At 39.8% G+C, this 14,360-nt stretch overlaps 1 protein-coding gene across 1 annotated transcript; it reads right to left on the bottom strand.

Moving 5' to 3' along the window:
- Window positions 1-59: 59 nt before the first annotated feature.
- Window positions 60-14,353, bottom strand: LOC109477822 (26S proteasome non-ATPase regulatory subunit 1-like). The gene is made up of 28 exons (XM_019779238.1): window positions 14,235-14,353; window positions 13,597-13,640; window positions 13,322-13,395; window positions 13,113-13,176; window positions 12,898-13,003; window positions 12,404-12,546; window positions 12,205-12,267; window positions 10,228-10,305; window positions 9,787-9,921; window positions 9,175-9,344; window positions 8,775-8,859; window positions 8,347-8,484; window positions 7,986-8,074; window positions 7,669-7,747; window positions 6,211-6,310; window positions 6,011-6,084; window positions 5,771-5,831; window positions 5,596-5,646; window positions 5,154-5,350; window positions 4,502-4,662; window positions 4,161-4,275; window positions 3,835-3,951; window positions 3,205-3,307; window positions 2,620-2,789; window positions 2,027-2,209; window positions 1,495-1,692; window positions 1,186-1,309; window positions 60-665 (listed from the first exon to the last, which is right to left on the bottom strand). Exons 1-28 carry the CDS (start codon window positions 14,251-14,253, stop codon window positions 592-594), a joined length of 3,015 nt encoding a protein of 1,004 aa, XP_019634797.1. The 5' UTR covers window positions 14,254-14,353; the 3' UTR covers window positions 60-591.
- Between the last annotated feature and the right edge of the window lie 7 nt (window positions 14,354-14,360).

Here is a 14,360-nt window from a genome sequence, read left to right as displayed (position 1 = left end):
TGAATAAAACTATAGGTGTTATGATTGAAACCTTTGAAAATAACAATAAGCATACACTGTTGACTTGTAGACTTTGTTTTATTCAACCCAATTTAATTTACAAGGAAACCAGGTTTCTACTATCAAGATACTTGTACATGTATCCTGATAAGTGAAAGACAATGTTGAACTAACTCCCCAATATTTAATAAACCTAACCTAGAATTTCCATTCGAATGCTGTGATTAAATGAGCACAAATACAACTGGGCCAGCTATTGTCTACATACAATACTGTGAAATTAAATGTAACCCTTCTGTTTATATTGACATTCAGAAAATACAAGAGTGAAGTCTGTGGTTTTTGTAAGAAAAATGGTCTGATAATATTCCCTGTGACCCTTCAAATATGGTTTCTTCATACATAGTTACGTATTACGAACATAGCAAGAGATATATCTATTATCACAAATAGGCCATGTTTGGGCCACAACATGTCATGCCCCCTAGAGGAAGGAATCGGTACTGCAGTGATGACAACCCAAGTACAGTACTAAGAAGTTGTGAACCAGTACATGACAGTAGTAGTATTTGCAGTCCTACAGATGCCAGCTCAGTCCTCGGTGTACTGGAAAGGCTCAGGCGGTGGTGGCTCTGGTTCCTCGTCTTCAGCCTTTGGTCCACCGGCTACGAAAACAAGAAACATAAAATTGGTTAATTTAACATTCCACATACATTTAGACCATATCTCAATACTTTGACACAGCCAGTAGTGAAACATGAACACACTTAGCATATGTACATGTACTTCTACATGCACATGGCCTGATCACCATGTAGTTGTATCATGTTCAGAATGCACCCTTAAAAGGTAAATCAAATGGTCTTAGGCAGACTACTGGAAAATAGAGCCCATTCCTCTCTTTCCATTACAATCTTCCTCCCAACCCGAAGTCAGTTGCCCATTTTACACCTGGGTGGAGTGAAGTCACGTAAAGTCCTTTTCCACAGGACACAGAGTCTAAGTTCTCTAACCAGGAATTGAACCTATATGGCCTCATGGTCCCGTGTCTGCTAGCCTAACCACTAAGCTACAGCAGAACTAAATCTCCTTACATTTTGCATTGCTTTCTTTTAATTATTTTCTTTTAACTATTAATCAATAGTAAATAAATCAATCTCCTAGCAGTTTGAAGTGTCCACGTACTTGGCAGGGTCTCTACTATCTCCTCTGGTTCTCCCTTTGTCTGGTCCTTACACAGGATGATCCCACCAGTGGTGACAGGCTTCAGGGGGTGGTACCTTCCCGACATACAGGACAGCACCTTCAACTGGGAATAATAAATGTGTTTCAGTTAACAATAGATATGCTTACATCGGGTAGTTGTTTCTCTTATGTAGGTGAAACATTCATATTGAAATTTTGGACAATCATGTAAATTCTAGGACTTTACAACTCCATCAATTTAAAGCCTCCATCACTAAAGTAAAGTGCTGATATTGATCTAGTACAGACCTGTGCAGGCAAGGCTCTTGCAGGGTTTTGCAGTACACTGAAGCTGGCCTCCTCCTTGGGTTCTTTGGTGTCCTTACTGTCCTTTTCTGCTTCCTCTTTTGTCTTCTCGTCCTTTGTTGTTTCCTCTTTTGTTTTCTCCTCTTTAGCTTTCTCCTCCTTACCCTTCTCTGAATCTTCATCCTTCTTTTCTACCTCATCCTAGGAGCAACAAGGGGGGTGTTTAAAAAATACCCATGGCAACATGGACAGTTCAACAGACAAACTGATATTCAGTTAGACAAGAATGGACCACACAAAACATTTCTACACATTTCTGTTTGTGCTTTGGTAGAATTGTACACTATTTTTAGCAGCAGGTATAGAATTTCAAATATGTTTTGTAGAACTTAAAATTGTTTGTTAGCTATTTCTTAAAAAAAGAAATGAATCAAGGCTTCCAGAAGGAACGAGTCCATGACATCTCTTAGTCAGCTGTACGGAGAATTTATCTCCAATCAGTTATGGCACAAAGTGTTTTAGGACGTTTTCTCACCACTTCCATCTTCTCAGTGTCCTGGTCGCCCTTCTTGCTCTTGCTGCGAGCCTTGGCCTTGGCCGTGATTGACAGAACGGCCGTGGACACCTTCTCCTTTTCCTTCTCCTTCGGCGGCTCCAGTAACGGCGGGTACGCAAACATGGAGGACTTCGCGTTGGACTTAAACTCCACCTTTGGCATCTACAGGAAGTAGTATACGATGTGCATGAGAACACGTGTTCAAGAGGAGGCACAACAAACACACATATAAGGACCTACCTTTCGTAGCTTTTACAGGTTGACATTGACATTTACCAATAGTATAGTGGAAAACATGCCAATCCTTGACCAAACTGATTTTTTTTTAAATTCATAGTTATAAGTTTGTGCACAGAACTACAAATTCTTTCTTTCTTTATTGCAATGGCATTATGTGTGGAGCACTAGGCAGCAAATTCAGCAACAACAATTTAATACAGGTGAAAATTACATGAAATACACATTAAATAGCTGTACAATTTAAACAGTGGCATTATGGAAAACTACAGCCTAAATGGTCAATGGTCAAAAATGCTTTTTCCTTACTCGCTTAAATTCTAGACTGAACATACCTGGAGTTCTGCGTTGAGTGCGATCATGGCGGTCGGTGTGAAGGCCAGGGACAGGAAGTGGGAGAGAGGGTACCAGAACCAGAACTGTGTGAACACCAACATCCCCACAACGGACTCCATGTGTGTGTGGCCATTACGGGTCTGTAGACTGATGGTCACATTCCGGCCGCCTGAAATAAATATCAAAGTATTCACACATTTAGGCAAGTGTAACCACCATTGTTTATCAGATGTATTACTACTGTAACAGTAACTGTGTTTGGTGAGGGAAAAGGTATTCTGATGCCTAAAATAAAAATCATCAAGTCTTATTCTTCCCTACTGTTCCTATTGTCAAGTTTAGTGAGGGAAAAGATATTCTGTCTGTTATAGAAAAGTTTTACATCTTTACAAAATTTTTCAACCAACCTGAAATAGGCCGCCAGAATTGGCAAATACAGAAAAATGTCGTACAGAATACACGGAGAGTAAAATCACAGTCTTGAGGGTCTTAGTTTGGTACTTCTGTCAGTGAACATGGACAATAAAACCGTTTAAAACACATGAGTAAATCTGAAGTATTTGCACCACTGAAATGTTCTGTACCTGCATCAATGATGCCCTGAGCAAGGATCGCCCCAAACTTGGCGATGACATCATCATGCTTGTCGTTGATGACTTTTGTGTACAGCTCTCGGAATGTCTTCACCTGGTTAGAGAAAAACGAAAAACAATTAGAAAACAGAAATAAAGAAAAGGAATGATTGATTCAATGCTTTTTACTAGTTTTAGTATCATAGCTCCTACACATACACACAATATTTTTCTTGAATGACTTCTAGTCAAGTTCTACAAAAATGTACTAAGTAGTAGATTTGTTTTAGCTATTCAGCCCCAAAATAGAAGCCATTGCAATATGAATTTGGCTAAAATGATTTTTTTTTTCTACAGCTGCTGTACAACTGAACTTCAGGCACATGGTCTCTACCATATTGAGAAAATGTTTTGAAATTATTGTATAAATATTTCTGTACCAAGCAGTGCAACATGTCAACCCAGAGTTGGAAGAGTTTTGCTGAAATGATTTAACAGCTACAGTAGGATAAGACAAATGTTAGAAAGACTTGTACAACTTTGGTATTCAATATTGCACCTTGAAAAGGTGTCAATACACCTGTTTTGTCCTCCCTTTAAGTTGTATATTAATTTGTAAATTCAAATAAACAAACAACTGACCTTTGGACACATGGCCTCTGTCTGCTGCACCAGGATGAGGGCAGATGCGATCATGGCGCCCTGACGGACGTAGTTCACCGGATCGTTGGTCATGGGTTCAATCAGCGCTACTGCTTCCTGTTTGTATGACACACGAAAAATAAAACTCAGCATGTACATGATCTGTTTTCACACACTTCAACTGTGAAATTTCACCACAATTTTACTGGCTTCTCATGAACTAATACTAGATGGTATTTGGTCTGTGTGGTACAAACTGTTAGTCACATAATAGTGGGTGAAAAGTTAAACTGAGAACCAGGTTGCACCAGTAGGGAACCTCTCACCTTGTTCCCAGTTCCAGCACATGCGACTCCCAGTGCCATGGCAGCACCGTACCGTACATGTGGGTTGTAGCTCTCAGACAGTAGCGACACCACGCTGGGACACTGTTCAGGGGTTCTGTAGGGCAAACCAAAGGAGTGATTTGAAAAAAAAAATTTACAAACACAGAATTAAGTTTTGTAACTCCACACAATGTCACTACATGTATAAAGAAAATACACTACTGAATTTTATGTAAATGTATTGCAAATTAACCTTTAGCACACTGAAATAGCTGTTTGGTTACCATACTGTATTGGTTACAGTGTTAGGTAGCAGGAAGGTTAAAAGTTGAGGTACGCACCTGAAGAGGATAAATCCGATGGCCTCGACAGCTGCCCTGCGTACGTCATCATTCACGTCACTGACGGCCACGTGCAGGAGTTTGCGGATGGCCTGGTTACTCCCGCTGCCACAGTATGCCATTGCGATGGTGTACATGCCTGATCTGCGCAGGATTGGGTCCTAAATAGACAGGCAAGATGTATGATAATGACTATCCTACATTAATCAATAACATGCATATTATTCATGTGAACTCAAGTCTAACATACATGTACATGTAAACAAAACTCTGGGCAAATATTGTCTGTGTGCTCGATGGTTTAAGACAGAATCTAAAAGGTGTCTATAGGAAATAAAAAATAAAGGTCCTGTTCCACTCTGTGCAGAGCATAGGGGTGGTGCCCATCTCCATTTCTGTAGCCCTTGGGCCACACAGTTGTGCAAGCACTACAGCAAGGGGCTAGCTGGCTGGTAGTGTTGTGTCCTTGACCTTCCCATACTCTATCTCATAGATGCTTAGTGCTAAGCTTTAAAACTTTTAAAACTCTTTGGTATAACCCAGCCGAGGTTAGAACTCACAACCTCTTGGTTACAAAGCAAGCACTCTACCAGATTAAGCAAAACTTTAATTCTTATTGAAGATGCAACGGAGGGTGTTATATGCCGTGTACCTTGTCTCTTGACAGACTCTCGATCAGTGTGTCTGCCTCCTCCAGTCTGCCGTACATACAGAGAGCGATCCCGATGGCCAGACCTCGCAGGATCTTCTCGTGCTGTGTCTCCTGTGCATACGCCACCATATCTTCTATAGCCTGGGCAGACTTGGTCCCGACCATGACCAGACCCATAGCAATGCCTGCTGCCTCTCCTAAACATCATGAAAAAACACAGTTTGTCTTCAACTGTTTAGCTTCACATTACTTTCTAAGTAAAAATTTTTACTTGAAATACATGTCTACTTGAAATACATGTGATAACTCAAGAAGAACCCTAGTAATGCATCATACATGTACATACATGTACATACATGTACATACATGTACATTGTAGATTCTTTCTGTTGTCTTTTGGGAGTCTGATTTTCAACTAAACGTCACAAGTAACTATGTTTACCTGTGACAGCATCATCTTGGTACAGATTGAATTTCAGCTGTTCATATACATCTGGAACAAAATAAAAACAACATGATTACATTACAGGCTAACAATGGCAGTATTACAAATATTCAAGAAACCAACAGAAAAGGCACATTTCTGCATCTAACCACTAAACTTCATCAATCTCCACCTTGTCTGGCTGTTCCCATGGCTGCAAGTCCAAGACCAAGTCCAGCTCCATGTCGGACCATCTGTGAAGAAATGTTGGAACTTGTTAACAGTTGGATGGATGTTACACAAGACTGCTAAGAACTGTCCTCAACATCCACTGGACGCAACACATCACACACAGGGACGTGTATGCTGGACTATCAAAACTGTATGACAAAAAGGCTGAATGTCTTAGGAGCAAGGGAAAAATTTGTAGTACCTCTGTGGTGGCTTCCTTGACTTGGTTGAGGAGATAGTCAATCATGGTGCCTCCATGGTTCGCATGGATCAAACCTACAGTAAGAAAGAGGCATTAGATACTGGGTTTCTGTTGAGTACAGAAACTGTAACTTCTCATAGGTCAAGTGCAATGACTGAATGAATGTTGAGTGAATGTAACAGAAACTGTTGATACCTTACCTAGAGCATACAGCCCCCCTCCCTCAGAGTAGGCACTGCCAGGTCCTGTGTCCTTAGGTAGGTATGTAGACATCAGGTGTAAGGCTTCCTTCTCATGGCCCTATTAACACAGAGAAAGTTCTTTAAACAAATAAATTCACCAATATGAAATACAACTAATGGTTTCTTCATCGAAAACATTTTCTTACAAGGTCTTAAATATTAAGTTTTTATTTAGTTAAAGCTATATTATGTAGAATTTTAACTATTTTAAACATCTTTATTTTAAACATTTTCTTGCTCTGTAAGCCTACCTGGGTTCATAATGACATTTAGGGATCAAAAGATAAACGTCGTTACGCCGCAAAAACGTGTTGGAAAACTGCGCACTTCTCGGCGCTAGCACGGATCGGGGCCATGTTTGTTTACATCCGACCGCGTCCGAGCATTCCCAAATCCAGCCGAACCGCAGGTCACCGTAGAACACGTTATTCTCTAAAATACGGCATATGCCAGGTCACGATTTGACAACTGTCAATAGTGCAACAAAAACACCTTAGACATACGTAACGTTTATACTTTTTCATATCTACAGGATTTGCCTAGTACAACAATGTAGATATTTCGTGCATTTCAAAATGGCACCGATCGTAATAGCCTTCCAAACATTAGCATTTTTGGTCAGTTTATCTGTGCTTATCTTTTTTTACTGGCCAACTGGATCCCATTAGCTAATACCACAGTGTGATAGCCCACATCTTCACCTTTACATCGATACCAAAGTCCCCTGGTTAGTTTTAGGACAAACGGGTTTGCCCCAAAGAAAACCGCGACGGTGCACACATCGCGGTGACGAAATTTTAGCCCAGTTGTAGCTACCGGCGCACACCATTCTGAGTTTCCGCAACATTTTGATACATTTAGCGTAATGTCATAAACTTCGTTCCTTGGTATGAGAAACTGTATGAATGTGGTTACCACATGCAATATGATAAGTGACATGATAACTTTCAAGTATATACAAAAAGAGGATTTTAGATTAGGTACTGACCCTTCAAAAATTGGCAAATTTGAAGTCAATCGGCTTCGAACTCCAGCGTTCGAAAGCGTTCGAACCATGGAACCCAGACACGCGCCGGAAGTTGCCGAAGATTTCCGAACGAAAACCGTTGTTTGTTTACATTCTATTTATTGTGGCACAAATAAATACGTCTGGCCTTGCGCACCTTATTCTCGCGCTGCGCTGAGTTGCCAAAAGGCGAAATAGCGACGCTAATATGTTGAAAGTTATCGAAAATGACAATCTAGATGAGAAAATTTCAATTATTTGTATTTTCAGTTTTGGCGCGAAAATCCTACATAATATCACCTTAACTGTAATCTGCAAGGTTAATTTCTTTTGTATTCATATTTCAATGTATTACTGCTACATGTAAGTTTATTGCAATGCATTAGTATATACATGTTGAAGGTTCTTACCCTATGGATGACTCCCAGACTTGCAGTTGCTGTAAATCGGGCCCAGTTGGTAGCACGAGCTAGCCACTCTAGGTTGTCCCTGGTAAGATATGATTCAAACAAATCTTAGACAAAAACAAAATCTTTATATATACTTTATTTCTTTCTTCAAATTACATACAAATTGCAAGCATCTACTTTGCTACTTTTAATGCCTAACTACAGTAGATTTTCCATGGCAAAGTTTAACTTCCATGTATCAATCCTAGTAAATTTCACAACTTAAAGTTTAAGAAAAGCGTAAGAAAGGCAAGCCTGGACCCCATTGCCTATCCTACCTGAGGAACTGGTCACTGGTTGTCCCACAGTACATGAAGGAGTTACAAATGACAGTCGCTGTGTGGCACACCGAGTTTCTCACAGCATCCTAGAGAAAACATTCATTTCACAGTGTTATAATTTCACAATATCATCTAATGGAAAGCAGCATCCACATTGTTTAGAGACACATTTGAAGTTGTGCTTAATACACATTTAGAAGACTGTAGTGACTTTACTACATGTAGCTGGTCTGTTTTCCAACAATATATCCTAAAGATCTGCAACAAGGTTTTTGGCAACACCCCAGGAGTGGTGCCGTTACCTTGGTGTTTTTGAGGATGAGCATGTCTGTATGGTTGTTATGAGCGGTGCCCTTACCTTGGTGTTTTTGAGGATGAGCATGTCTGTGTGGTTGTTACGAATCAGGAACTGGAGGTGGATTGCGATGGACGTCTCTCCTCCCAGAATGCCTAGCAGCTTGGTCAACCGATCCACATGTTTTTTCTCCTCTTCACTCTGAAGACACAAGTCAGCACAAGACTTTAGAATACAGAAATTGTATTCACTAAGCAGTAGGCCTGCTGTAAAAAATACTTAGTACATTCATACACAGTTCAGAGTCTTTTACCAAAGATTTTTTTTCTTTCTTTTTACTTTTAATCCACAAATATCCTGTAAATTCAATGAAATTGATGTTTGAATCCTGGTTTCTTGCTGCAAGAAGTAATTTCAACATTGAGATTAGGTTTTTCAAACAAAAAGAGTTTTCATGCTAGCAGGTAAGTTAAAGCTATTTTTGATCTTACCAGGTCTGAGTACTTAGTAGAAGTGTCTGGGGGAGGCACACTCGCTGGTTTCTCCTGTTCTTCACTGGCCTGGCTCTCTGCATCCCTACATGAAACATGGTACAGTCCATCATTTATACTGAGGACTAAAGCTCTTTGTGAGAACATTCCCTTAGGTGTTGGAACAAAAGTTTTACCGTTAAGCATGTGACTACCAACACAGATGAACTTTCATGACAACATTATACACCATGGTTTAACTAGTGTTATATATAAAATATAAAACTACTACAAAAGTACTAGTGTCATGATTTACAGTACCATATCCAAGTAAATTCAACTATTTTGGACCTCTTTCTGCTTTTATGCAAGCAACTCAAGTACAGAAATATAATGTATTGAGTGCAAGTTGTGAACTTACTTGGAAACAGGTGCAGCAGGTGCTGATCCAGGTGGCTGTACAGCTGCAGGTGCGTTGGGGAGGGGGATGGGGCTGACGGCGCGCAGGGCGTACATGACCCTGGACAGGTACTGCTGCGTGGCGCTCTCGTACAGGTCAAACCCAATCTGGTACGCCATCAGTGTCTGGTCCTAGAGAACCATTTTACATTTAAAAAAACTTGCTCACTAGCAATACATCTTATCCTATCTAAATTTTGAAATGCAGCATCTAACATTCATCATATATGCTAAAATTCTTTTAAAAACTAGTTTTCCCATGACAATATGTACTAGGTACTTGGATGGGACTAGTAAAATCATTCTTTAGTCAAAAGAAAAAAGTAACATTAACCCCAGGTCATTAACATTGGTTCGGTTGAAAATGCTGGTGAGTCAATTTTCCTGAGTTGGAGAACAGTTCAACTCCCATTACAATTGTGTATTTTACCAACTCAGATGAACTTTCATGCTAACCCCAGTTTACATTGGTCATGACTGGCCTAACATGCAGCGAGACAATTCACAGACATATACAGTACAATTATACAACACGACAGATAATACAATTACATGTACTTATAAAATGACATACTTCTGTCCCCTTAATGAGTTTCTCCAATATTTCGGCAACCGCCGAGGCGTCGTCCAGGAAAATCAGACACTGGCAGACGTTGATGTAGTCAGGTATGTCCAGGTGCAGGTACAGCCTCACCAGCACCCGCAGCATCTGCAACACATTACACAGCTGTTCGACCACCTGCAATCTCTCCAAGCCACAGTTTTTTTTTGTTTTTTTTTTTACATTCCTATATACTGGAAATCACTTAATATTCACAGTAGCAAAATTTCCTGTTCTGAGAAAAATGGAATGTTCGCTATGATTTATTTGTTCGCGGTAATGATAAATTTGCAGTACAGAAGTGACCACAAAAACTGCAAATATAAAAAAAAGCTCATGAAGGCATACCTATATATGTATATAATAAAGTGGCACTACATCTGGGAATCCTATGAATGTACATTGTGTACATACCTTGCTTCTGAACTGCCTGTTCTGGATGAGTGACATACAGACTTTAGAGGCATACAGGAGCATCCCAGCAACATCATCCTAGAAAAATTACAGACCATGTATCATTATCCAAAACAAGACTCACAGTTTCAATCAATGGTATGAAAGCCACCTCAATCATCTACAGTTCATACTTTGCTGCTGGACAAAAATTCAACAATTCTAAACAAAAGCAACAATTAAGGATACAACTTACACAAAGCTACTCCCTCTAGATTAACAGACTGCAAAACATTATTACTATTGTAGCAAGTTAGTGTAAACCAGTGTTCTCACCAGGATTTTTTCACAGCATAGGGGGCCAGGTTGCGGGCAAACCCACACATCGAGCGCCGAAGGCGCGAGGGCGAGCGCCGCAGGCGCGAGTAATGTAGGGGGGTCCGGGGGCGGGCATCCTCCCCCGGAAAATTTTGAAATACATAACCCTCTGAAACACCATTTCCTGCATTTTGAGGGTCAAATTTTGAAAAAGTTTTCATCTTTGTTGCAGCTTTTTTTAAAGCTAGGTTCAAATCCAAAATTTATTTCAAAAATGGAGTTACTTGTCTTATGCTTGGTACAGGTCTTGGGCAAAATACTCAGACACTGTATAGACTTAAAAATGCTTCAAAAAGGAAACTACTGGAGTACACTTGTATCATGTTTTAGAATTTGCTCTGATATCTTAACTTTGCAACATCATAATTAGCCCAAGCCTCGGCACAGTTCAAAGGGTTTCTTCTGTCAACACAACATCGGTAGCCAACAAGAGGTTCGTTCTTTGGTATTAAAACACGCAGTGCTTCCCCGTGGCATTGGTAACTTATATTGGTAAAATGGTAGAATTACTTGATAATGAGCTATATTACCGACGAAATCAAGAACATTCTGAGGGAAAACACCGTAAAAACTGGCTTCTGTGCAGCTGTGTCAATTTCTAACATGTGTTGCGTGCGCGCCATCTTGGAAGAGTCTATTCTGTAAACAGGGGGAAAGTTTCTTGGAAATACTTCAAACCCTTGTCAAATGATAAAAAAATACGATATTGTGCAGGAACAATATTGCATACTTATTTATTAATTCTTAGATTTTGAATTTAAAATTGTATTGACAGATGTTGAAAGGTAGACAACAGTAGATTTGAGACATCGTGGTCCCTTGAAATGAACTTGTCCAAAGCATGCCGCTGGCGCTCAGTCCCAGTCCAGTTAGCGCTGTCAGTTTAATTTTTCGGTAAATTTCTCCATGCAAGACGATCCAGCCAAAAAAATTCACAAGTTTGGACAACAATAAAGGATGTATGCTGTTGAGTGGCGTACATAATGGCACCCAGGTTTCTGGAATTAGATCTTTATTTACGCCCGTCAAGCATGAGGGGAGGGCAGCAGGTCGGTACTTCAAGTTCTCACTTCGGCCCTTGTTTATCTCAAAATTTGGGTATTTCTGCTAGTTTTTAGGTGTAATTGATAGGAAATCTCAAAGACTAGGTACTGATGTAAGTGATAATGTTTGTTTCCGAGTATTGAGCTTGAACGTACAGGCAAAACTTAGCGCACCGCTCCCGAGCCGCTCCTGGCGGCCTGATCTGAATCTCACGCCCTGTGTCACGCCCGTCTATCGCCGCCAATTTGTGGGGTTTGATTAATTAACTCACAGCAGGTTGTGAATCACTTCATTGTTACTTGAAACTGCGTTCTATGAGATGTTCATTGTGCCGACAGCAAAGACATTATTTTTATCAAGTTTAAAGCAAGGATTATTGCGATGGTAGCCGAGATCAAAAGGGTAAAAATCAACTGAAAATCCCGCTACGCTGGTCGGAAACACAGCATAGCGGCAAAATTACAGCGTAGCGGAACAAATTCACAGCATAGCGGCCCGCTATGCTCAAAAGGCCTGGCGAGAACACTGTAAACATATATGTGGTTTACTACTATATAGTCAGTTGGCATTACTTACTGATTTCATGATAGCTTCTTCAAACACGTCAATTCTCCTGGTCTCCAGGGCAATGCCAACAGCCTGCAGATTGGGGAAAAATGATTTTCAAACATGAATACAAGAAAACAACAACAAACTAGTAGTTGATAAAGTGACTTACAATATCTTAAGAAACTAAAATGAAACAATTTCTGTAAACTATGAACTTATTCCTGACCTGTTTGAAGTTGCCGTTCTCCAGACAGCTCCTGATCTTCCTGTTGACCACATCCTCCAGACGGGAGTCCAACTTTACGTCCTGTTTCTCCCCTCCCTCCGCCTGGGCCACGCACAGCTTCGTGTAGTGGTCAATACATTTGGCTGTGGTTGAGACACACAGTTCATGTTACAGAAGAATGTCCAACAAGAATTATCTGGACTGACGGTAAATCTTTTATTGTACTGTACATTTGGCTGTGGTTGAAACATGCAGGACGTGTCAGTTACTTCACAGAGGAACGTCCTACAAGAAAATTCTTGACTGATGTGCAAATCTGGTATTTTACCATTCTGTACATTTGGCTGTTGTCAAAACACACAGAACATGTCATTTACTTCACAGAGGAACGTCCTACAACTTACAAGAAAAATCTGGACTGGCAGTGAATCTTGTATTTTACTGTACTTCCCAGAAGGGAAAAGGAGGTTTTTATGGTGTGGACGTGTACTCACATATTGTAGTTTCTACGTATTCTGTTGTGCTGTTCACATCAAACAGGTTCCCTGCTCCGAGTGCATAAGTCAGTGAGATCTCGTAGGCTCCCAAGTGATAGTACACCTGAAAAAAAACATTGTACATGTACATTAATAGAAGTGGAGAAGTTCTATTTTATGGCAGTTAAAATAGTCAATGTTCTTGTTTTACTAAAATTTCAGCACCTTCTTACCTTTGAAGTAACCAAGGCTGACAGTTCTCGGTAAGGGAAACTTTCATCTTCATACAGCATTTCACTGGATGGGGAAAAACAACATGATCAAATTCACACCAATCATACCACTATATTATAAACTAAATGTAGATTATCTTTAACCAAAAACATCACATTCACAATATGGAAATGATGAACATAAACATATAGATTGCAACTTTACTTACATTTTGTCCACAGCATCTGAAATCTCTGGCCAGAAGTCTCCCACAATGGCGTTCAGCTTGTTTAAAGCAAAACACTGGAAAAAAAACATGAATGCATGTACTTGTAAATTATTTAGCACTATGCTTATATGAGTTTCCGAAAGTTTTACTTTGACTTCTGCTATGGATCTGTCATTTGGCTTCTTCTATAACTTATAGTATAAGGAATAATCTTATTTTATTTTGATGGAGTTAGGAAAGAAAAAATGTCTAGGGAAAATTTTAAAGAAAATTACCTTCAGTTGTGGGTCCTTCTCATCTAACATCGCAAGGACACCGGCTGGGAAAGACAGAATACATGATTTGTTAGTTAATAAAAAAACTTACAGTACACATTTTGCACATGATTTTTTTTCATATCATATCCAAAAATATTTTTTAAACCACACAAATACGACATGAATTATGAATGATTGAAATAGAAGTTCAAATAGTTGTAATTCCTTGATTTATGTTACACGTAAATGCCGTTACGTACTAAGATAGAAAAATATTCCTTTTGTGCAGTTTTACAAAACAAGAATTTTCTACGACTTGCTACACGTTTTTATCAAAATCACGCCTATCATCTAACTGTTGCTCACTGAGTAGTTTTCCCTCTTTGGCAGAATATTCATCTAATATAAGATGAAATTTTCATCTTCCTTATTTGCCTGCTACAGAAATTGACAGCGCTCTACTTTAATTTGTATATTTTTATGTGTTGTATACGAAATTTTCAAACATCATGATGTGGGAGGGGGGCAAGTGACTCAGCAGCTGAGCACACAACTTCGACGCCTTTTAACAAAAATACGCCGTTTTTCCCCCTAGAAAAGGTCCTTGATAATAATCCTTGTATAGTTTCCTATAAATCTACAACAGAAATGATTACCTGCTGATGTTAGATTCATGTTGAGGCGTAGAAAGATCCCGGTCTTTGTAGGTAAATTTTGTTCAGCGCGCACCACACCGAACACGTCAGGTTCTGTTTCCGGGTTGGGCTGAGTTCGTATCCGGG

This window comes from Branchiostoma belcheri, unplaced genomic scaffold (assembly GCF_001625305.1).
Source record: "Branchiostoma belcheri isolate BF01 breed outbred unplaced genomic scaffold, Haploidv18h27 scaffold41, whole genome shotgun sequence".
NCBI lineage: Eukaryota > Metazoa > Chordata > Leptocardii > Amphioxiformes > Branchiostomatidae > Branchiostoma > Branchiostoma belcheri.
Note: the sequence above shows the minus strand (reverse complement) of the source record. Positions and strands in the feature narration are given on the sequence as shown.